The 23824-nt window shown below is 37.0% G+C and overlaps 1 protein-coding gene and 1 pseudogene across 4 annotated transcripts in view; both read left to right on the top strand.

Annotated features, from left to right (window-relative positions):
* Positions 1–23824, top strand: part of Fut8 (fucosyltransferase 8) — a 222603-nt gene that overhangs the window by 165197 nt on the left and 33582 nt on the right. For all 4 annotated transcript variants that reach the window (XM_028876080.2, XM_028876078.2, XM_028876079.2 and 1 more), the window contains exon 7: positions 5464–5701. In XM_028876080.2, coding sequence (XP_028731913.1) covers positions 5464–5701 — 238 coding nt within the window. The remainder of the gene's footprint in view (positions 1–5463; positions 5702–23824) is intronic.
* LOC114697797 lies at positions 11059–11186 on the top strand (annotated as a pseudogene).

The following is a 23824-nucleotide window of genomic DNA, read 5'->3' on the forward strand; positions in this document are numbered from 1 at the left end:
TCTCCATTAAGTTTCCACACGAAAACTTTATAGAATGCCCACAGGGAAGGGGTTTCCTGAAGCACTTGGTGGCCAGCTTGGGCCTGAGCCACTGCAGTGCACTTACTACTTGCAACAAATTGCTCTTCGCTGCACGGGCGGAAGGGACACCTCCAGACCATCTTAACTTCGCCGGGGAAATATTCTATCCAGTCTTGGCTTTTAAAAACGAGAATACTCTTTAACTTTCGCTTTCATGGTTGTTAACTATGTCCAGAGTCTTCATTTTAATTACCAACATTCAGTACTTCAGTTCTCTTAGTTGCTTCATTACCTTTTCTACATTGGTTTTGAAAATGATTTTAGAGAAATGAAATCAGATTGTTTCCAATACAGTGAAGTGCTTTTACTACAGTATTAATGAATCTTTTCTTCATTATCAACACAAAGCTAGATATCCCAAATCTTTTTAATCAAACAAATTAAAAAACTGTTTATAGTCTTGTGATTAGAGAATACAAAGAGCACAATAAAATTTAACTTACCTGCTTTCTTTTTACCAAGCTTTCTTCATTAGAAAGAGGAGCTATCTGTGGCTTAACACCTCCCAATGGCAGGAAAGTTCTTAAGAGGGAGGTGAAAGATTCCCCTGGGATTCTGATTCTTAATTATTAGCGGCTAAGAATAGCCAGCTAGGTGCTCTGAGCCTGTATTTCTTGCTACCTCTTGAATTGAATCTTGGGGTAAAGTAGATTGAGAACCTGAAATTCATAATTCATAGGCCTTGCCATCTATGGATTTAGTTTTGTGAGTAAACATCTCTTTTATCTTTCAGATTTAGTTGAGCTAATGGTTACTGAGTGTTTCCTCCTTAAAATGTGTGGGATGTTATGTCTCGTTTATATTGACTACATGTTTTTATTTGTTGCTTATTTACCATTTTTAAAAATAATTTTTGGTCAATTGCTAAAAAAAAGTGCTAAAAAGTAAGAAATTTCATTGTGAGTAGCATCTGTACTTCAAAGAGTTTTTATTTATGTATGTATGGGGGAAATCTTAAGTAGCAAAAATCAGTAATTTAGGTGAAATGTTAGCTCAGTGATAAAGAACATGCTTGACATGCACAGGGCTCAGGGCTTAATCCCAGCATCTCCAAATTGCACTTGTACAGAGTCAAAGAGTATCCCCCAGATTATGTGAATAAATAAGAGTGTATTTAAATTAATTTGGGGTGTATACTATCTCATTTAGCCTCATAGTATCTCTCTAGTGAAAGATGGATTGACAAGGAGAGGTTAAGAATTGAGATTATTTTGTCTCATTTTTAAATTACCAAATTGAAGCAAAACCATGCATTTGAATTCATAGCAAAGCTTTCACTGGAACAAAACACGTCTCTAAGCCTCTTCCTCCAAAGCTCTTTCATTAGGGTAATTGTCTGGAACTTTTATTTACGTTAATCTTGTCATTCTGAAATTTGGACAATTATCTTCATTGGAAAGAACTGACGCTTACATGTCTATTGATGAATCTTACTTTAAGAAAACCGCATACAGCTGGCCTTGTCGGCAAAGGCCTGGAACCCCAGAGTCCCAGCTACTGGGGAACTGAAGCAGCAGACCTGTCTGGGAGGCCAGCCTGAGCAATTTAGTGAGCCTTTGTCTCAAAATAAAAAGTAAGTAGGAGGCAATGACAGGAGAATGCCACCAGCTTTCCTGGTCTACATAGTAAATTCGGAGCCAGCCAGGGCTAATAGTGAGATTCTGTCTTCAAACCAACAGCAGCAACAACAAAAACCCCCAAACAACAGCAAAACCGCAAGAAAGAAAAACCATAAACTAAATAGATGAAAAGTGAAAAGAAGGCTGAGGATACAAGTAGTAGAGTGCTTTCCTAGCATCAAGAGATCCTAGATTCACTCTCCCAATACCTTACACACACACACACACACACACACACACACACACACACACACACACACACACACACACACACACTCACACTCACTCACTCACACTCACTCACTCACACTCACTCACACAAGTGAACAGAGTACAAGGATGTTTGTGTGTGTGTATATATATGCACATATATATGTATATGTGGAAATGGCATGATTTATAGCTCATTTTAATTTTGTTTTCACAGTAATTCTATAGCATTGAATAATTTTAAGTTTGTTTCCTATATAGTTTCTATCAGGATGAATTCATACCAATCTGATTTGTAACTTGTTTTTAAAAGCAAAACTTCCTTTCCATTTACTTTTGTATTTCAAAATATAGTAACCCATATCTTTAAAGCCTTAACATATTAATAATTGTATTTTTATTCAGAATCCTTTTAGTCCAGCTGAAAATGAGTTTTAGTTTTCTAATTCTTGACTTACATTATCAGGATATTCAAGTTGTTTATTACTAAGTTGTATGTATGTTTTCTTATTCTGTTAGATACCTCTTTGTTGTAGAATATTATTTTAAAGTGTGTTACTTTTGTTTATGTTACATTTGTTTAACTCTGTGAAGCTGTGTTACTGTGCCTGTCTAACACACCTGATGGTCTACTAGAGAACTGAATGGCCAATAGTGAGGCAGGAGAAAAGAGGGGCAGGGCTGGCAGGCAGAGAGAGTATATAGAGGGAAAAATCTGGGAGGAAAAGATGAAGAAACAAGAGAAGGAGAAGAACATCAGAATCCAGCCACCCAGCCACGCACGGAGTAGGAGTAAGAGTAAGATTTACAGAAGTAAGAGAACAGGAAAGGTTAAGAAAAGCTGGGAACAGACCAAGCTAGGCCGGGCATTTATAGTAAGAATAAGCCTCCGTGTGTGATTTATTTGGGAGCTGGGTGGTGGACCCCTAAAAGAGCCAAAAAAACAAATAAAACACCTCGCCCAAGGTTCATTGCATATATTAAATGCTTAGTATCTGTAAAATAAGTTTTGATTGGTTGATTTGTGACACTGAATACAGAAGAATGCTGACATGAAGGAGACTTTCTCCTGTGGGCCTTACTGGGACATTCTCAGTTTGTGTCCCCTCATCTTTTACTCACACATAAAATATTTTCTTGTGAGCTCAGTTCTGCTGGATACACCATAATCTTCTGTATGAGTTGTAGCCCGTGAAGGAGATTTTATAAAAGGAAAGGAATGATTGATAAGAATCACAATATAGAGCATACCTGTGGTCCTACCTAGTTGGTAGTGATTTGTGTAGAAGAGATGCTTTGAGTACACCAAATGCAGTTGCAGAACATGTTTTATCACCAAACAGAACCACGTGATGAAGTGTTAGCATGTGGAACAGAGCTTCTTCAGTAACAAGGCCTGTCTCTGTCTTCTAGTCCTCAGTAGACACACCTTCAAGATGGTCACAGCCAGATACTAGAAAGCCAGGATCAGTGGGGACTGAGAGAGGCTACTTGGGGATTAATTTGAAGGTTGCAGAGCATGAATTTTTAGCCTTTTGTAGCTGTCTGTAAATCTATAAATAACACCGCTTGTTATTCTAACAACAGTGGGTGATAAACAGTTCTGATTAGCATGTTCCTGTGAAGTTCTTTCCCATCCCAGTAAACCTTAGTTAGTCTCAGATTTGTCACTTGTTTTCAAAAGAATCCGTCCTTCTTTATTAGCTGAGAAATGCCTACTTGATTTTTCTAGATCTTTATTCTGGTGAATCTGAGCTTGTGCTATAAGCACAAAGATCTTTTCTGTTTTTTTTTTCTTTTCTTCTGCTCCTTATGGATCTTTTATGAATAACATCCTTTGAATTTTTCGTACTTTTAAATATTGGTATTTTGGCAAACCCAAAAGTTGTGCAGTCACTTTCCTTAGTTTCACTCACAGTCGTCATTCCAGCCACCAGTCAGTTTCTCTTGCCATTCTCTGCCTTGGAGTTTTTCTTACTTTCTGTTACCTGTAACATACATGAAAAATAAATGAGTGCATTTCTTCCAGTAAACCTAGCACACAGTTCTTGTTAGATGTAGATGGCACTGTTCTTTTAAGTAAAATCTTCAGGGTCCACACTAACAGATGTATGATTGGCTAATTTTTTTTTCTCTAACATTTGTTCCTTAAGACAAAAAAAAAAAAAAAAAAAGACTTATGTAAAATGTAGTGATAGAAGAAACAGTGTGTGGTATCTAGGAACATTCTGTGCTATCTCTGGAATACTCACTACATTTGAAATGCCTCAGAGAGTAATCAAAACATAGACGGGGACATTTTCATTTCTCTTTTTATTGATGTGATTTTTAGAGTTATTCAAGTTCTGGGTTTTTTGTTGTTATTGTTGTTTTTTGAGCCAGGTTTTCTCAGTGTAGCTTTTGCACCTTTCCTGGAAATCACTCTTTAGCCCAGGCTGGCCTCGAACTCACAGAGATCCACCTGCCTCTGCTTTGAGTGCTGGGATTAAAGGTGTTCGCCACCACCGTCCAGCTTCAAGTTCTGTATTTTTTTTTTTTTAAGATTTGTTTATTATTTATACAGTGTTCTGCCTGCAGGACATAAGAGGACACCAGATTTCATTGTAGATGATTGTGAGCCACCATGTGGTTGCTGGGAATTGAACTCAGGACCTCTGGAAGAGCAGCCAGTGCTCTTAACCTTGGGGCCACATCTCCAATCCCATCAAGTTCTATGTTTTTAATGAGTCATTTAAATAATTCTGGCAAATAACGTTTATCTACTCCCCCGAGAAATTGCTGAGTCAGCAATAATGCTTCAAACCACTTTGAAAGTATCCTTCCCAGGATCCTTGTAGCTAAAGTACATGCTACTGAGCAGCCTGCTTCCTCTTGCAGTGGACTCAGTAACCTGCTTTCTTCCCCCGCCGTGTGTGTGTGTGTGTGTGTGTGTGTGTGTGTGTGTGTGTGTGTGTGTGTTTACTGTATGACAACGTGTAGGATTCGGTTCTCTTTTTCTGCTGTGACTCTGGTCATCAGGCTTAGTGACAAGTGCCCTCGCTTAACTTAAGTGTCACACCAGCTCCTCTGTGCCCCTTGTTTCTTGATGGAAACGTGGTTTTGTTTGTAGCATTCAGAATTCTGGGAATGGCTGAACACATAAGTTACAGCCTTTCCTTTCAGCTGCCGTGAGTTTTGTCGAAGAACGTTGGCTGGGAGTGCTGACGTGCTGCTGGAGTGGCAAGTCGCTCCTCCACCATGATCTCAGCATTTGCAGCATGGTCCGAGTATAGGAAAGTTAGAGATGATTTTTAATTTAACTGCTTAATTTCACATTGATTTAGTGCTATTTCCAAAGTAATTCTTTTTCTTTGCCATCTCCCTAAATATGCACATCAAATTTTTATTGAATTTTTTTTATTGGATACTATCCATAAGGCTTGATTCTTTATTTAAATAAGAAATCTGCTGAACCAGCTTTGGCTAATTGTGTCATCTTTCAATACCTGTGATGAAAATGGGGGAGTTCTTATATGTGCTTCTTCTATCTCTATCTTCTTTGTTTCACTGGCAGAATCCCAAGGACTGCAGCAAAGCCAGGAAGCTGGTGTGTAACATCAACAAAGGCTGTGGCTATGGCTGTCAACTTCATCATGTGGTTTACTGCTTCATGATTGCGTATGGCACCCAGCGAACACTCATCTTGGAATCTCAGAATTGGCGCTATGCCACTGGGGGATGGGAGACTGTGTTTAGACCTGTAAGTGAGACATGCACAGACAGGTCTGGCCTCTCCACTGGACACTGGTCAGGTAAGGAGCTTGTATACCAGGACAGATCACTGGTAAGGTCAGATTAGCAGATTTCTAGGGACAGTTTTAGAGGCTATAATCACCTTTTCTCTTGATTCATAAATGCTATGCATTATGCATAGAAAATTTAGAGCAGTATTTTATTTTTAAAGGATTGTATACCCATGTGTAGTGGCACATACCTACAATTCCAGTGCTTGGAAATATGAGATGGGAGAATTATGAGTTCAAGGCCAGTCTGGGCTACATGGCAAAAATCTGTATCTAAAATAAATAAATGAAAATTATTTAATAGTTTATTTTACTTTGATGTTCATTTTTGTCTTGACTTAGTGATTTCACTCTTGTTTTTTCCGAGGAGTACAATTTAATATTTTAATAAGGATGGTGTAGCTCATTTGTAAGGTGATGTTATTGAATTTATTTTACTCTTCATAATAAGTCAACCCAAGAATCTCAAACATTAGCATGCCTGGAAGACTTGTTAAAATGATGGGTTCTAATGTAGGCTGTCAGGAGTGGGGCCCAAGAATTTTCATTTCTGAGAAAATTTTTATATCTTGAGACCAAGGTTTGAGAATCATTGAGATAGACTGCTGGTAACTGTCTTTATTTTACAGTTGAGGACAGTGAAAAATTATTTGTTTATATAATTTTAATTTTAATCATGAAACATTTGGGGATTGATAGGTTGAACTATGGCTTCTTCCAGGCCTTTCCAAGTGATTAAAAAATAAAATATAACAGATTTTTCCCTTCTCATCAATAAAGTAGTATTAAAAGGACTAGATTATAGACAGAAGGTCTTAGTGGTAGTTCGGTGCTCTTTTTCTACAATCAAGACTTTAAGTTAGGCTACCATTATTAAAAATCCTGGCTTTGCCATCTTGTAATCTTGGATAAGTTATAGAACCCAAGATATAGTTTATTTACCAGTAAAATGAGAGAATAACTTACCCCACTGAATTGCTTTTAACACTAAATAAGTCATATATTGAAATGCACCTACTTTGGAACTTCATGTAAAAGCTGAAGTAATTGCAAACTACTATTATTTGCTTTTTTTAAAAAAGTAAATGTAAGAGTGCCTGTAATGTGGTAGGTATTTATCGTAAAAGCTGAGTGTTGCCAGACATGGTGGTCATGCCTTTAATCCCAGCACTCATGAGGTGGAAGAAGGTGGATTTCTGAGTTTGATGCTAGCTTAGTCTGCATAGTAAACTCATACCAGCCAAGGAAGGTTGCACAGTGAGACTGTACCTTAAAAGTGTGTGTGTGGGGGGGAGACAATGCACTGTTTTTGAACTCACATCTTTTGGGACATCAAACTTATTTCAAAGCTGAGATGCTGAGAGGTTTCCACAGCATCATTCATCTTGTGGCTGAGCAACACTTTCTTACAAGTTACAGCACTAGATGTAGTTTAATGGTATAATGATCATTACACTATTGGCTGAATGAGTGATTAATTTTCCATTATCTTTTGGGTCTAACACTTAACTCTTCACATAGAAGTGTCATGAAATTTAATTGGGTAATTTCTTTAAAATACTTTTGAGTTTTGTGTAAAAGATTCCATATAGAGTAATAGTACCACATTGTTTATAAAAATTACTAATGATATATAAGATATATATGTATTTTAGAGACACTAAAACATTTCAGAGAAGTAGAGGAGACAGCATAAATTCTAATAAGCTCCTTGATATTAGTCCCTTGGTTTTAAAAATATCTGTTGTCGTGACTTATACCAAGAATCCTGGATATTTCCTCCCTTTGGCTCCACTTCTGTGAAATTGTTATTGTTCAGAGACATTTTACATGATGTGCCTATGGCTGGAATTTAATGATTGCTGTTTGTATGCATCATTAGTGCAGGAATTAGTGAGCATATCTGATCATTTCAAGCTTCATCCTACCTTGTAGGTTGACTTCTGTTTCCCTTGCATTATTTTATAGTTATAAGACCCTATCCTGGCCTGGGAAGATCCTGGACTGGGAAGGTGGTTTATCATGTAAGAGCACTTGCCGTGCAAGCATGAGGATCTGAGTTCAAATTCGAGAACCCATATAGGAAGCTGGGCATGGCTGTACACATCTATAACCCTAGAGCTATAGTGGGGGTGGGGGGGCAGATGGCAGGAACAGGAGGATCACTGGGACCTGAGGCCACTAGCCCAGCCCCGTGATCAGTGGAAGACTCTGCCTTAAAGGAATAAGGTGAAGAGAGCACCCAACATTTTCTTCTGGCCTTCTTGCACATGAGCACTTGCACCCATTCACTCATGTGTTTGTACACCACACATGTACCCCCCCACATACACCTTTTATAATAAATAATTTTGTTATGTGAAGGAAGATAGATAGTATAGAGTATGCATCTAATTAAAAATCATCAAAACCCTTCCATCACCTGCACGCATCATGTATCTAAAGTAGTGTGGAATAAAGACAATTAGTTTTCCTTACTATTAGACAGCACCTAATGTAACTACATATATAGTAGACCCTCAGATTTGTCCACACAGATCTCAGGAATTTTGCCTTTTTATTTAATGCTTTGAAATAACTCCCGACAATTACTGATTTTTTTTTTTTAACTATAGTATCTGTTTTAGGCTGTGTATGATAACTAGCTTCCAAATTTTTTTGTAGTTGGCATAAATACCCTTGAATAAATGATATAGTGATATAAATTCTAATAATTTAAACAACCTGCAATTTCTTTTTTTCCTTTAGAAATTTCCCTATTTTATATTTTTTAACAAAAAATTACTGGGATTATCGTTTAAATTAGTTTGTCTCTATGTCTTATTCCTATTGCCATAGTGAGTTGAACTGAGGTATTAACTTAATACATTGAATTAAAAACATATTTGTAAGTGAAAATAATAAGTAGCAAGAAAGAGTTTTATGCCTTAGCAGTTTAAGTACACATGTACGTAGATGGCTATTTTTTATATTTGCTCATATAAACTGTATGGTTATGTTTCCTCTCTGCCTCATTTCAAAAAGGGTTTTGAACAAAGATATTTTATTTGCCATCCTGTGGTTTATATGGGGGCACTCTCAAAATAAAAGTACTTGCTTTGTAGCCGGCACCCATGCTTGAGTAGTCCTTGCATGAAGAAGACAGTCACAGTCTCCTTGTCATGGGCAAGGCTGAACGAAGAAGTGAAATCTCCTGTGTACTGTTGTAGTATTGATAAGTTCAGAGTCCTCTATAACACAACATTACAAATAGGTCCTTTTGGAAGAAATGATTTTAAGCTTAGACCTAAAATATGAGTGAGTAGGAGCAGTCAGGTAGGGAACACCTGAGATTTTTAGCTGTTTATTTTCTCTTGAAGGCTCAAAATGTGGCAGCCAGATGTGCATCTTCCTGGGTTGTTTGTCAAGGACTTGACCAGAGCACTTTAGATTTCTTTATTTCCCATTTTTGTGTATGAGATTTTGTATGTATGTGTACCATATGCATGCCTGATGTCTACAGAAGTCAGAAGAGGGCATTAGATCCCCTGGAACTGGAGCTGGGATGGTTCTGAGCCATTGTGTCAATGCTGGAAGCTGAGTCTGGGTCCTCTGCAAGAGCAGTAATCCTGCTAACCACTGCTGTTTGCAAGCCGCCAGAGCATTTTACATGAAATAAAATACCACCCCTCCCTTCCAAACTTCAGAACTTTACGTGAACCATTTACCAAGTTATAATGCTTTTTTTTTAAAATGAAAAGTCTATTGTTAAGAATGAATCTTCTTAGCAATATATTTGCCCTGAAAGTTTCCAGCAGAATGAGTCCAGGGATAAAGAGAGGAGTGGCTTAAGAAGGACTATATAATTAGTATCAACGTCACTGTAACCTGAAAGCAGTCTCATTAGTAAAGGGTTTCTGAAAAATCTCTTCAAGTCTATTTAGAACCCATCCAAGGTTGCTTTAGCTAATAAAGTCCAGGTGTACTAACTTCCTATGAGCTGTCTGCATAACTTTTTCAGAAATATTAGTGTTTTTGTAAAGATTTAACATGCTTTGTATGTTAGATGTGTTCCTTAAATGTGTGGTATAAATTGTTACAAACCAAGTCATGTTTTAAATATGCAGGTGTACTGTGTAAATACATTGAATATTGGGAAAAATTAGAGTTGAGTCTTCCACTTCTTCCTAATGACGTTTCTTGTAATTCAATTAAAATTTAACCTAAGAATCCTTAAACTTAATGCAGTTTGTTGTTTATATAGAAATTACAGATAGCAATACTATTAAGTCAAATTGATTTTTCTCAAAAATAACAGTATTATCAGTTAGTGTTCAAAATTTTGGTGTACAACTTCATTTTTAAATACAGTTGCCAAAAATGCTATATAGGCGTCAATAGTGGCATATTGATGTTTGTGGTTTTAGTACAAATTTATTACCACTATAAACAAGGAAGTCCGGTGCTTATCCAGTTTTTAAAATTGAAATGTCTGTACGTGTTATAGAATATGAAAAGGAAGGATAAAAAGAACAAAACTTAGCCGCTGTTGTTCAGGAACTTGCCGTTGACTATATAAGACTGATATATGTAAATACTTTTAACCGATAGCATATATTCAGTGGCTAAAGAGAAAATTCTATGAGTCATCAGAGTAACTTTCTGGCTTAAGAGGTGAGAGACTTCCCTGGAAGCATAGACTAAAGTCTTTACAGAATGAGGAAAGTTATCATCTATAAGGACAAATCAGTGCCATTGATTTTAGGCCAAAAGTTAGTTATGTGACTTTGGGTAGTAGAGTAATTTGAATAAAAATGGCCTTCATAGGCTCATATGTTTGAATATTTGGTTCCTGGTTGGTGGAACTGTTTGGGAAGGATTAGGAGATAAGGCCTTGTTGGAGGAGCTGTGTCACTGGGGGTGTGCCTTGAGAGTTCAAAAGCCCCCTGCAGGCCTAGTCTCTGCTTGGCTGCCACTGTGCTTCCTACCTTCGTGATCATGTGCTAATGCTCTAAAACTGTAAGCAAGTCCCAAATTAAATGTTTTTATTTATGGGTTTCCCTGGTCCTGTTGTCTCTTCACAGCAATAGAACAGTAACTAAGATTGGTAGTACCTGTACCATCCTTGTTCTACACATTTCACGAAGTCGTTATAGTGATTTACCATGGAAACATATTTGGCAATTTTTCAGACATTCTAAATTACTCTTATGCTATGATTACCACTTTAGTTTTTTAGGAACAAAATAACAATACTTATGTAATCAAATGTTAGGATTTCAGCAAGGCTTCTTTTGAAAAGGATTAGCAAACAACATTAACAAAATTCAGAACTAGTTGATGGATTTTTTAAAGAAAATCATTTGGAAATAAAAAGAGGAAATTATATACTTCCCTGGCAAGAGAAATACCATCATTACAAAAGTGGTTTTCGCAGGGCAAGACTCATCCATTGCACTCTGATGTGCTGACCCCTGTGATATCCCTATATGTGGGAAACTCGACTGACTCAGATGAGGAAAATTATAAGAACAAAGTGAAAATGAAGATAAGCCTTGTCCTTACTCATCCCCAAAGAAAACAATCTTTGACTCTTTAGGTTCTCTAATCCCACATGAGGATCCTTCTCCACTACTGTAGAGTGTTCCATCTACATCCCTGGGAAATGTCTAGCAATTAAGACCTAGATTGTGTTAACAACTTGATATGTACACTTTTAAGTAACATGATGTCTTTATTTCAGAGAAATGTTACTGTTTTATAGCCCACCATGAATCTTAGAGTCACCTGTTATCAGTGAATAAAAAAGTGGAGTTTAGGTCATCCTACTATTGTATTTTATTGTACAGGTATTAGCTTGTATATTGCCTCTGTGATGGACATTTACGTGTCAAGACTTTGCTATTATAAACAACGATTAATAGTTATCTTCAGGCATGACTTCTTGTGCATATAATTAATACGTTAGTTTTCCTAGGCTAGTGCTTATTAAATTTGTTCACATCATATAAAATATATTTTATTACCCATATTTTCACTTTAGTGGGGCTGCCATATGGCAGAGCCACGGATCTTTATGGCACTATGTTACATATAAAATCTTACGCTCTGAAAATTAGGTTGACAAACTATAGTCCTTAGACCTAACACGGCCCCCTGCTTGTCTTTTAAAATAAAGTTTTATTACAGCACATTGCCCATTTGTTAAGAGTACCTGTGGCTGCTTTCACTACTGTGGTGGAATAGAATAGGTAAGAGACCTTGTGGCCTTCTATATGAGTCAGGGTCCTCTAGAGAGAAAGAATCAAAAGATGTTTGTGTGTTTAGAAAACATACTCTGTGGCTCCTGGGTTTCTGGTAAAGAGCAAATAAGGTAATGTGCATAAGGATATCTGAAAATATTTCAGAATATGCCCTTATTTATAATAGCATTCCACTAGAACTAATTTACATGGTGTTTTTATGGGATTAATTCATTATGATTTTTGTTTTCACATATCTGTATTGGTTTAAATAGTCCTAATATTAAAAACTTGTTTTAAGATTTCTTACTTCTAATATTTCCAGCAAAGCTGCAAATGATTAAGCTGAAAATATTAATTTAGATGTTTTTTATTAACCAAATAAGATATTTTTCTTAAAAAATTCAATTATGTGAGTCTCTTTGAGAGTCTTCAACTTATTTAATGTTTGTTTCCAAATACTTTAATGCACCCAGCAACAGAGTTCATGAGCATTTATAGAACTGCAAATTATTCAGCACTAACAGGTGTGATTGTATCTCAGTGCCTAGTGTACACAGCCCTTAGGGCCCATCCCCAACATTTTAAAGACAACCAAACAATTCTACAACATAGATGCCAATAGTGACTCTGGGGTGAGCTGGGCAGAAGGACCTAGGTCACATGTTCTTGGCTGGTCTGGGCAACAAGGATGGACCTTGGGGGAAGGAGAGGAGGAAAGGAAATCAATTTAATTCATAGTTTAAAACTTTTCATCAAGTTTTAGGTCTAGATGTCTTTACCAGTAAACTAAACATTTAGGGAAGATTCAATACCAGTCCAAAAGTAGAACACTTACTTTCCAAATCATTATATAAGGCTAGGGTCACCCTTACAACCAGATTGGGTTTCCTACAAGAGAGAGGCCACCTGATGAACAGATTGATGGCTGGCTCCTTTGGGATGCATGCAGTGTGAGGTACAGATTAGACATCCTGGGGGAGGCTTAGAGGTTATGTGAGACACCAGACATGTTGCACCTAAGGTCATTTGATTTTCCTCTACCTTTACCTAACCTGTTAAGTTCCCTGGCTTTTCCTTCCAGCTGAGTATTTGAAAGACTGAAGCAGGACAACTGTGAATTCAAGGCCTACTTAGGCAATCTAGCAAACCCCCATACCCCCAAAATATGGGTATCCCCAATTCTGTAAATATTTACTGATGCCTAGATGCTGCTCAGCTTATGTACTGTAGAGGTTCGTACAGCAGTAACTAGATCTCGTGAGCCTTGCTAACTAGACTGCCAAGAACTTTGCTTACTCCATCCCACTTAATGCCAACAATAACCTGCTCACATTTCATGTGAATAAGTGACTTGCCAGAGGTGCTGCAGCTGCTAAGATACAGAAGCCCAGTCCACCTTTAAACCTGACCTTTAATGAACCAAAAATCAGCATGTGATCATTTTCGGAAGTCTCCGCCTGCTACATTTTTAAAGGGTTGTTTTTAAAGGGCAGCAACAGGGACATACACAGCCTGTAGGCATCAAATATTTGCTGCATGTCCCTTTGCAGAACAAACAGTTAATGATTGAACTTCCTATACTCAGAAAAGTCCCAGTCAACATAGGAAATAAACTCAAACATTTAAAAAGTCTGTCTCATGAGTCACATGTGGTCTGTGGTGGTGTAAAGTCATAAACAAGACTCAAAAGGGTGGGGGGAAGTATACCCATTCTAGCCAGGAAAGTCAGAAACGGCACGTTTGAACTGCATTTGTTAAAATGGCAAGAAATGTTAGGCGGGGTGGAATCTTACTCACTTGGAGTGCTTGACAGATAATGATAAAATGGCCAGGTGCCTGTCTCATCTTGTTTAGAGAGGGTTCCAAAATACCAAAACTGGGAATTATTTTTTTCTTCAGCCTCTAATTTGCTGAATTACATAGAAGAGAGATTTAAACCATCTGCTTCTCAGTTTAGCCTTTAGTCAGATGTGACTGAAAACTCAGTTTTGATAGCTAATTATATTGCATTTCTCAAGTAAAACAAAAAACTCTGATAGAAGATACTTGGATTTAATTAATTTTTTTATTTAAAATGTTTTTCATACAGTATATTTTGATCATATTCTTTCCCTTCCTCTCCCTACCCAACTCCATATTCTTGCTCTCTTATATATTTCATAGAATATATTCTGATCATATTCTTTCTCCTCTTCCTACCTATACAACTCCATATTATCTATCTATCTATCTATCTATCTATCTATCTATCTATCTATCTATCTATCTTTATCCATCTAAAAAAAGGGAAGAAAATGAAAACCAAAACAAGCATTTAAAAAAAATTAGTAAGATTAAAAAAATATAATAACAAAACAAGAGCTTGCACACACAAAACCATGGAATCCATTTTGTGTTGACCAACTCTCCCTGTGCATAGAGCCTTCTCGGGGATGTGTTCGGCATACTCAGTGACACTTCATTAAAGAAAAGTGATTTCCCTTTCCCAGCAGGTATCAGTCTCAAATAGCTTCTGGGTTAGGGTGGAACTTTGTGTCTCATTTCCCCTTCTCAGTGCTAAGACTTCATCTGGCGTGAACCTGTGTAGGTTTTATGTGTGCTGTCACAGTCTCTGTGAGTTCATGCGTTTCAGTCTTATTTTGTCAGGATGATGTTGTTTCCTTAGAGTCATCCACTGCCTCTGGCTCTTTATAATCCTTCCACCTCTTCTTCGGCATAGATGTCTGAGCCTTGAGGAAAGAGATTTGATAAAGACATTGCATGTAGGGCTAAGTGCTCCAAAGTCTCTCACACTCTGCATATTGTTCAGTTGCGAGTCTCTCAGTTAATTTCCATCTACTTCAAGAAGCTTCTCTGATAAGAGTTGAGCAAATGCACTGATGTATGAGTATAGCATTATGTCATCAGGAGTCATTTCATTGCTATCTTTCTTTAGTAGAATACTAGTAGTAGATACTCCCCAAGGTTCATGACCTATCTAGTCTAAGGTTCTTGGCCACTCTAGTAGTGTCATGGTTGGTTTCCAGCTCATGGAATGTGTCTTAAATTCAATTTTCAAAAAGTGGGTAGTTACTCCTGTAACGTTTGTACCACTATTGTACCAATCTTGATGCAAGTAATTTTAGCTGTACATATGTGAAAATGATGGTTCTTTCATTAAATAAAACTTGAATTTTGTTTTCATTCATAACTGCCATTTACACTATTGTAATTTTTTTTATTAAGTTCTTATTTATGGTTATACTGCTTGCAGTTTTATATAATACATGTGCAGTAATTGTGGCAAACACTGCAATCTTGCTTCTGAAAGATACTGCCAAAATAGTCAAGTTAATATAGCACTGCTTGTTGGGGATTATTTTTTAACTAAATTGAGGAAATGACATAGCTTAGCATTTTTATTCCTCAAGCCCTGGCTATAAGCATTGCCTAAGGTGTAATGAATATAAACTCAAAAAATTTGTACTTCCTAAAATACCGAGTATTATATTCCTTTAGAAAGAGATGGAGGTATAGGTCTGTGGCAGAGTGGATGCCTGTTTGACATATGCAAGGCCCTAGTTCAATCCCTAGCACACACGTAAACCAGTTAAATTACTAGATACCATTCTCTTACGCAGTTTAGAATATGACGGTTAATAGTTAATTGTCTGTATTTTGAAGTATTATTTTATTCTCAAGGCAATGAAAGAATAAATTACCTTGTGTTGACTGGAAAATACTCCAAACATCAAAAATAAAAGTAGACAGGACATAAAGATTACCTAATCTTGTAGTTTATGCAGACTGGCATATATTGTCTGAGTCATAAATGTTATGTCTATGTTTATAACATTTTTAAAAGCCTGGTAATAGCTGTAAGCTATTTTCTGAATATCATTAATATTAATACATAATCATTGAACTAATTAATGTGTATGTGAGCAGATCACTCTTCCCTGTTCTCCTGGGGTTATATATTTTAAATGTTTCTCATTTAGTGAAATCTATTCTTTGAACATTTTTTTCTTAGCTTGAAAAGAATATGCATTAGTGGTAAATTGCAATTTTTGTTTCTCTGTTTTATGTTGGGGCAGATACTTCGTTTAGCATTAATTCAAATGTATATATGATAGCATTTTCAGTAGTGTTTCACAAAAGACAAATGCTATAGTGATTATAATGTGCCCATAACTACTTACCAGCACTTATTCCTCTGTTTTAGTAGCCAAATTATATGTTTAGTGTTATAAAAACAGTAGTAGCCACAGACCCATATAAAAACATCCATAAATTAATACATTTGCCTAAGCATTGTTTTTAAAGAGCTTGTTGCTGTTCTGTGTTGTTGAAATGAAGTCCCCCTGGGTCTTAAGGACATGCTGAGATGATTAAAGAAATGAGCGAACAGAATCGTCCTAGGAATATTTATTTGAATGCAGCCTTTTTGAGTTGTGACTGAAGTCCACCCTGCAACCTTTATCAAGTCATGTCCTTTCACAAACACACTAGATGAAGAAAATAGTTTCACAGAGCTGTATTTTGATAGAATTATCTGCTGTTGAGAGCAAATTCTCATTTTAAAGATGGTGGGTTTTAGTTTTACTAAAATATAGTGTGTTGTTCCCAAGTTCTATGTTATTTAGTTCAACTTAAGGTAATCAATTATTATTTTATATTAAGGGTCACAAGTAAGATACAGAAAGATGACGGTTCAGTCTACAGACCATTGCTTTCCCCCCTCATCCCTCCGTTCTGTAGTTCAGCTTCTACAGAAGGGATAAGTAGAAGGGAACAACTCAGGCAGGTTTTCTTGTCAGTTCTCAGGCTCTTGTCAGGAGAATTATGAGACAACATATTTTCTCCGTCTGCTGCAGAGCATCCCAATTAAATTAAGAGATTTGGACAGTTTTCTCTGTCAAAACCAAGTGGAAGAATTTGCTTTTTCTCTGGTGTCATTACGTAGAACACTGAGAACAATATAATCAGATCTCTTCCAAATTAATTAAAAGTTATATAATTGTATATAATTTAAACTGAATAAATATTCAAAAAGTTATTTTTCCTTATTTTTTCTGGTTCATTTCTGTGCCATCATTACTTAACACCAGAATACCAAACTGATGAGCAGAGGCCACAGACTGCTATGTGGACAGAAGCACCTAGAAAATAGAGCCTTTGAGGTTCTGTTAAAGGTGCTAAGCAGCTGTAAACCAGTAATATTGCCCACTTTGGGCAAATGGCTTTATTTAGCATCTCAAGTTGTTAAATGCTGTTTGTCCTTGAATGAAAAGGAGGACATGACCACTCCTAGGTATAGTTGAGGAAAAGAGTTTTATTGTAGATAAGAGGGAGAGTGTGGCAGAGGCATCTGGGGTCCAGACTGACCCCAGCCATGAGAGAAGGGGAAGCGGGAGAGAGAAAGTGAAGAGAGAAGGGAGCAAGTAACCAGGAGAGGAGCTGAGGGCCAGGAGGGCGCATGGCTGAAATGCCAGGTTTGTACAGTAAAGAGCAGCTGTGGGGAAGGAAGGAAGCCCAGCCTCTGTCCTGGAGTGGTTTAGCATAGGGTGAAAACGTGCTTGCAGGAACCGCAGGTGCCATGTGAGTCTTGCCCCAGCATTCTTTGGGACCTGACACTTGCTGTCTGGTTTTCTTCATTTCAAATACATTCTTGTTTAAAACAAAGTTCACTTATGAAATTCAAACTCTAGCCTGATACCTGTTCTTGATCTATCTTTTAAAAATAGGCTCAATATGAGTGTAATACGGGAATAACAACAAACACATTATTATAATGGAGCTGGGTTGGGCCTATTAACTTGTGAGATATTTTTACATCAAATCCAGTTGATTTTATTTTTGTTTTGTTAAGGACAATCTGAATAATGCTTGGTTTTTGCTGACTGAAAAGATAATCAAATATAAGTAGGGGGGAAGATTATCAGTTTTATTTATTTTGAATCTTAGAAGTTTATCAGTTAGTAAAAATAATGTTACATAAGGGCACTTTTATGTATTTATTTGTCGTGAAAGAGAAGACTTTAACAAAGTTGTATTTCCTCTTATATCACATTATATAGCTTTTATATATATGGTCAATACTGACTAGAAATTCTTGCTTACAAAATGAAAAAACATCTACTTTGAGGAGAAAGTAAATTCATTCAACAGAACAAATTTCTTCCCAGGTTAAGAAGTCTCAGGTAACCTATGACACCTGTGTATTTAATTTAAGGTGTTTCTATTTGTGGCCTTACAGTTGGACTAAACAGGCCTCTTTGATTTAAGAAAACACTTTCTTTGTGTTTCTAATTTGGCTTTTATTAGTTGGCTAGAAGTTTCATGGAATCCTTTCTTTCTCTAGCCTCATCTTTGTCAAAGAAAAAAAAAGTACATCTTTGATAATATTTAACAGTTACTAGAAAGTCTTTAAAGAACTCTTCCAAAAATAGATCTAAGAAGAAGTGACATTGTTTTTAATTATTGAAGGACAAAACAAGGAAGGTTAGAGATTGTGTTGACTGGACAGGTTGTTCAGTCACAGAGGCTGCCCCTGTAGAGGGGATCAGCATTACCTCATATCCTGTCTTGAAGCTTTGTCTGCTAAGCTCAGAGACAACTTCCCTCTCAACTTACACACTCCTCCCCTCCCCTTGAATGCCCAACAGTCCTCCCTTTCTTAAGTCTATAAAAGTAAGGAATTTCCTTGTGCTGCGGATCATTGTTAAATCTTCTCAGTTTTCCTTGCCTGTGAGTTACTAGTGAAAATTACACATTTCACCTGAAATCTGGCTCAGCACTTCTCTTTACCAAACCTGGGATGAATTATTTAAAACAAGTGTGAGAGACCAAAATCTCCTGGCTTTAATGCCTTCCAGACCATGCTGTCACCCTGGCCATACCAAATTTATTCATTCTATTTGACCACACTGCTTTTAAATACAAACATAAAATAAAAAGCAATAGATGTTTATTGCCAAAAACCCAGAAAGTACAGAAAATACAAAATAAAACAATAAAAATACTAAATATATTTGTATTCCTTTAATCATTTTAAAGAGTAGCCATTTATTTATAGAGTAGCCATCTATAAAAACTGAACGGAAAGTAAAGATCACACACACACACACACACACACACACACACACACACACACACACACCATACCCTGGGTATCTTGCATAGCCAACTTTTCCCTACTGTAAATATTTGCACTGCTGTAGTACATTTGTTGAGATCAGAGAACTCAGAGGCTGGGCATGGTGGCCTGTGCCTTTAATCCCAACACTCAGGAACAGAGGCTGGTAGATCTCTTGAGTTCAAGCCCAACATGGTCTACAGAGTTCCATGAGAGCCAGGACTGCACAGAGAAACCCTGTCAAATAGAGAACTGAAACGTATTTATATTAGGATTCATGGTTTCTGTTGTATAGTTCTGGCTTTTGTTAACTGTATGATCACATGCTTCCACTGTTTGAAGAGACCATTCACTGCCCTAAAAGTACCATGCCGTCTACCTTCATCCTCCTCTTCTTCTCAAGTCTTGTCAACCACTGTCCTAGTTAGCTTCAGCTGTCAACGTGACCCAGCTTAGAGTCACCTGAGGAGAGACTCTCAACTGAGGAATTTTCTAGATCAGATTGGCCTGTGGCCATGTCTATGAGGGACTGTTGCTGTGGGATGTTCTGTATGGCAAATGTGTTGTTCTGATTGGTCAATAAATAACACACTGATTGGCCAGTGGCTAGGCAGGACTAACAGAGAGGAGAAATAAAAGAACAGAAAGGCAGAAGGAGTCACTGCCAGCTGCCGCCAGGACAAGCAGCAGTCGAAGATGCCAGTAAGCCACAAGCCATGTGGCAAGGTATAGATTTATGGAAATGGATTAATTTAAGCTATAAGAACAGTTAGCAAGAAGCCTACCACGGTCATACAGTTTGTATGCAATATAAGTCTCTGTGTTTACTTGGTTGGGTCTGAGCGGCTGTGGGATTGGCAGGTGACAAAGATTTGTCTTGATTGTGGGCAAGGCAGGAAAACTCTCGCTACACACTGTCTTGATTATTATTGATGTGGGATGGCTCAGCCATATTGATTGATGTGGGCAGCACTATCCCTATGCAGGTGATTGGGTTATATAAATAAAAGCTAACTAAGCATGAGCTTCAACAAGCCAGAGATGGTGGTAGCAAGCAGCATCACCCCTATGGTTCCTGCCTTCACTTCCTGTCATAACTTCTCTCAGTGATAGACTGTAACCTGTGAGGTAAAGTAAACTCTTTCCTCCCCTAAACTTTTTTTTTTGAAGTGCTTTATCACAGCAACAGAGGAAGCTAGAACAACCACCAGTTTGTTTTATAATCTCCATAATTTTCCTTTTCCTAGAATGTCATATAGTTGGTCTATACATTACATGCTCCTTTGTGCCTACTCATCTTTTTGTTTTAGAGTTCCTGCACATCTCTTTTTGACTTGACAGTTTCTTTTTATTTCTAAGTTGCATTGTATTGTATTCTACTTGTTTATCCAGTTATCTATTGAAGAACAGTTTAGTTGCTTCCAATTTTTCACAATTCTGACTAAAGCAAGTATAAATATTTGTGTGCAGAATTTACATAGGCATCATTTTTACCTCATTTGGGTAGGTACTCAGAAATAAGATTGCGTATGGTAAGACTATATTGAGCTTTGTAAGAAGCTACCAGACTCTCTTCCAAAGTGGTTGTCTTTGTCTATATAAAGTACTATAACAAAATACTACAAACTGGGCGATATAACCAAGAGGCAATTCTAGAAGGTGGAAGGTCTAAAATTAATATGCCAGCAGTTTTTTTTCTTGATGATGATCCTTTTCCCAGCTTGGTGTTGCTTTCTTATTACCTTGTTTACTTATGGAGAATGGAAGTGCTGATGTCTTTTTTCTCTTACAAAATCAGTAACCCTATTGTGGGGCCTGTATTAATGAGGGCTCTCTAAAGGAGTAGATTCAATAGTGAGTGAGGAGAGAGAGAGAGTAATACAATGGGATTTATTAGATAGGCTTCTCTGATAGAAGCTGGGTGATCTAATGATGGTAGCTTGTACTTTGAAGAGGCAGTGAACTTGAGAACTGCTTGATTTAGGAAGCTGGATATTTCAGCAACCCCAATCTAGGGTTGAAGGTCTGGAAACTCCCTGGAAAAATCATTAAAAGACCCATAAAACTGGAGTTTGATGATAGCAGCTTGTGCATGCTGATCTGGCCTGCCAGCCTATTGAAATGTTTGCTGACATTCAGGGAAAATCTTTTTCCCCCAGTCCCACCCCCAGTCACTGTCCATCATGTCATTCCTCTCAGGGAATACCCCTACTTATGCAAAGATGTCTTTCACCACATAGAACTCTTTTAATCCAGTCAAGTTGACAACCAGGACTAGCCCATTCTTCATGAAGTTGACTCACAGTGGTATCTCTTTATGCCATGCTTAATTTCTAAATGAAGACAAGAATAAAGTCATAATTCCATCTTACATGTCATGACTATATTTCATCTAACCAGAAATGCTCCAATTCTTTCCCCAGGAATAGATGACAAAAATCCTTTGAGGAATACTTAATCTTTTAAATATGCTAATTTAGATTGAACAGCATTTAATATTGATACTAATCTATGTTATATGGTGAATGAAACTGAAAAGTAATATCAAGGATATCTGCTCTCTCTGTCCATCTGTGCATCCATCCATCCATCCATCCATCCATCTATCTATATGCCAGACATTTTTAGTGAAATAACAAACACAATAATTATAGCACTCATTTCTATAATGCATCACATGACCATAACTGGTACTTATAACTACATTCTATACACCATTCTATGTTCCCTCCACCTTCAGGAAGTACCTCCATAGAGTCTTAGTTATATGCTTAGGGAAATGACCCATGTGTTCATTATAGAACATTCTGAGACACTTATCATCCTGCCTGGATTAAGTTGTAGTTTCTCATTGACTTTAATTGTAGGGCATGATAATACTAAGAGACACCCTACGGGATCTTGTGTACTGTTCAGATAGACCCTTCTTTACCTCCATTGTAGAATAGTCATACAATTTCTACTAGTAGTGGAATCAAGTGTGGTAACACTGTAACTTTTCTTATCTTGATGTGTGAAGTCCAAAGTGGCCAGGGAGAAGTCCTGTCTCTCATTTCAACATAATTGTTGTACTTTCTGGTAGGAGCTCTAACTAGGAAAGAAAGAATTAAAGAACCAGTCAACCAAAATGTTAGAGTTATAGCATTTATCACCAGATCTAGCTATGTTATTTTTTTTTCTTTATTTTTTTTTCTGGAGCTGAGGACCGAACCCAGGGCCTTGAACTTGCTAGGCAAGCGCTCTACCACTGTGCTAAATCCCCAACCCCTATTTTTATTTTTTAATATATACTGCATGCAGGTTTGAGATCTTTACAGGTTTATAGTCTGGTGTCAGTCATTAGTTTTAGAAAATCGTCAGGATTATAATTTCAAATATTCTCTTCTTTTGTATTTCTACTACATGTAATTCACTTTTTGTAATTATTCCATAGTTCTTGAACAGGTTACACTGACCTTAAGTTCATAGTCTTCTGTCAAGCTCCCAAATGCTAGGGTCATGGGCATGTGCTACCATGCCTCGCTTATTTCTTGAAATCCTATTGCTTTCTTTTCATTCTTTCCATTCAGTTTTGTAAGTAGATTGTCATATTTTAAGCTTACTGATTTTTTTACTGGGTCACGTCTAATCCTGTCTGATCTGATGAGGCCATTCAGAGTCTCTGCCATTTCAGTTATAATGCTTTTGTTTGCTAACATTTCGTTTTTATTTTTTCAGTTTTTATCTCCATCTATGCTACTCATCTGCTTCTGCATTTTGTCCATTTTTCCATTAAAGTTCTTAAGATATTAATCATAGTTATTTTTAAATTTCTAAACTGATTTCTCCAAAAATCTCTGCCATGTCTGCGTTAGGTTCTGATGGTTTCTTTGTCTCTCAGACTGTGTTGTTTTAATCCTTTGGCATGGGATTTTGCTGAAAGACACGTGTCATGGAGCTGGATAAAGAGAAACTGAAGGAAATGGACTTCTAGATTCACGGTTTTTGTTTATTTGACTGGAAGTCAAGCTATGTTTAATGTTCACTATGGACTCGGCTGTGGACTCAGATGCAGAAGTTCTTAGAGACTCCTTTAAGGGACAGTTCTTTTAGCTCCAGTTCTTGTTACTCTTCCTCAGTCCTGCTGATGTGATCGAATGGGGAGGAAGGACACGACAGAAATGCTTAGACTCTTCTGAGCCTTAGCTTCATCTTTCATTTTCCTCACGTAGGTGAGCCTTGATAAAACTCTAGTAGGCAGACGCTGTTAAAGAGTTCAGAGGACTATTAAATACAAATTGGGTCATTATAATTCATGAAAAATTTCTGGAACTGAACAAAGTACAGTATGTTTTATTATGATGATATAATGATCACAAATAGTAATAAAAGGAATAGGAAATAAGTTTTAAAAGAAATGCTTCATTTATTTTTATATTTTATGTTATGATATATAGAAATATTCAAAGAAAGATTCTTCTAAGTGAATTTCATTATAAACTTCAAGTTAAAACCCAATGTGAAACTCACAAAATTCTGAATGCAGATAATGTTTTAGCAAAAACATGTGCAGAGTCATTTCTTCTGGCTCTGTGCTTCATGTAAAAATTAATCATAGCATCTGATACTATTTAGTAATTAAACTATATTTTCTATAGTGTTTACCAGTCTGAATTTTTTTTTCCTGGAAATTGTGTTCATCTCCCTAGGAAGTATACAGTGACATGACAAAGTTGACAGAAACAAGAATAGTGTTTCTCTTCTTGCTATGTGCTATGGGCATATGTAGGTAGCATGTGTTCATGAAATGCT

The sequence above is a fragment of the Peromyscus leucopus genome, chromosome 14, assembly GCF_004664715.2.
Source record: "Peromyscus leucopus breed LL Stock chromosome 14, UCI_PerLeu_2.1, whole genome shotgun sequence".
NCBI lineage: Eukaryota > Metazoa > Chordata > Mammalia > Rodentia > Cricetidae > Peromyscus > Peromyscus leucopus.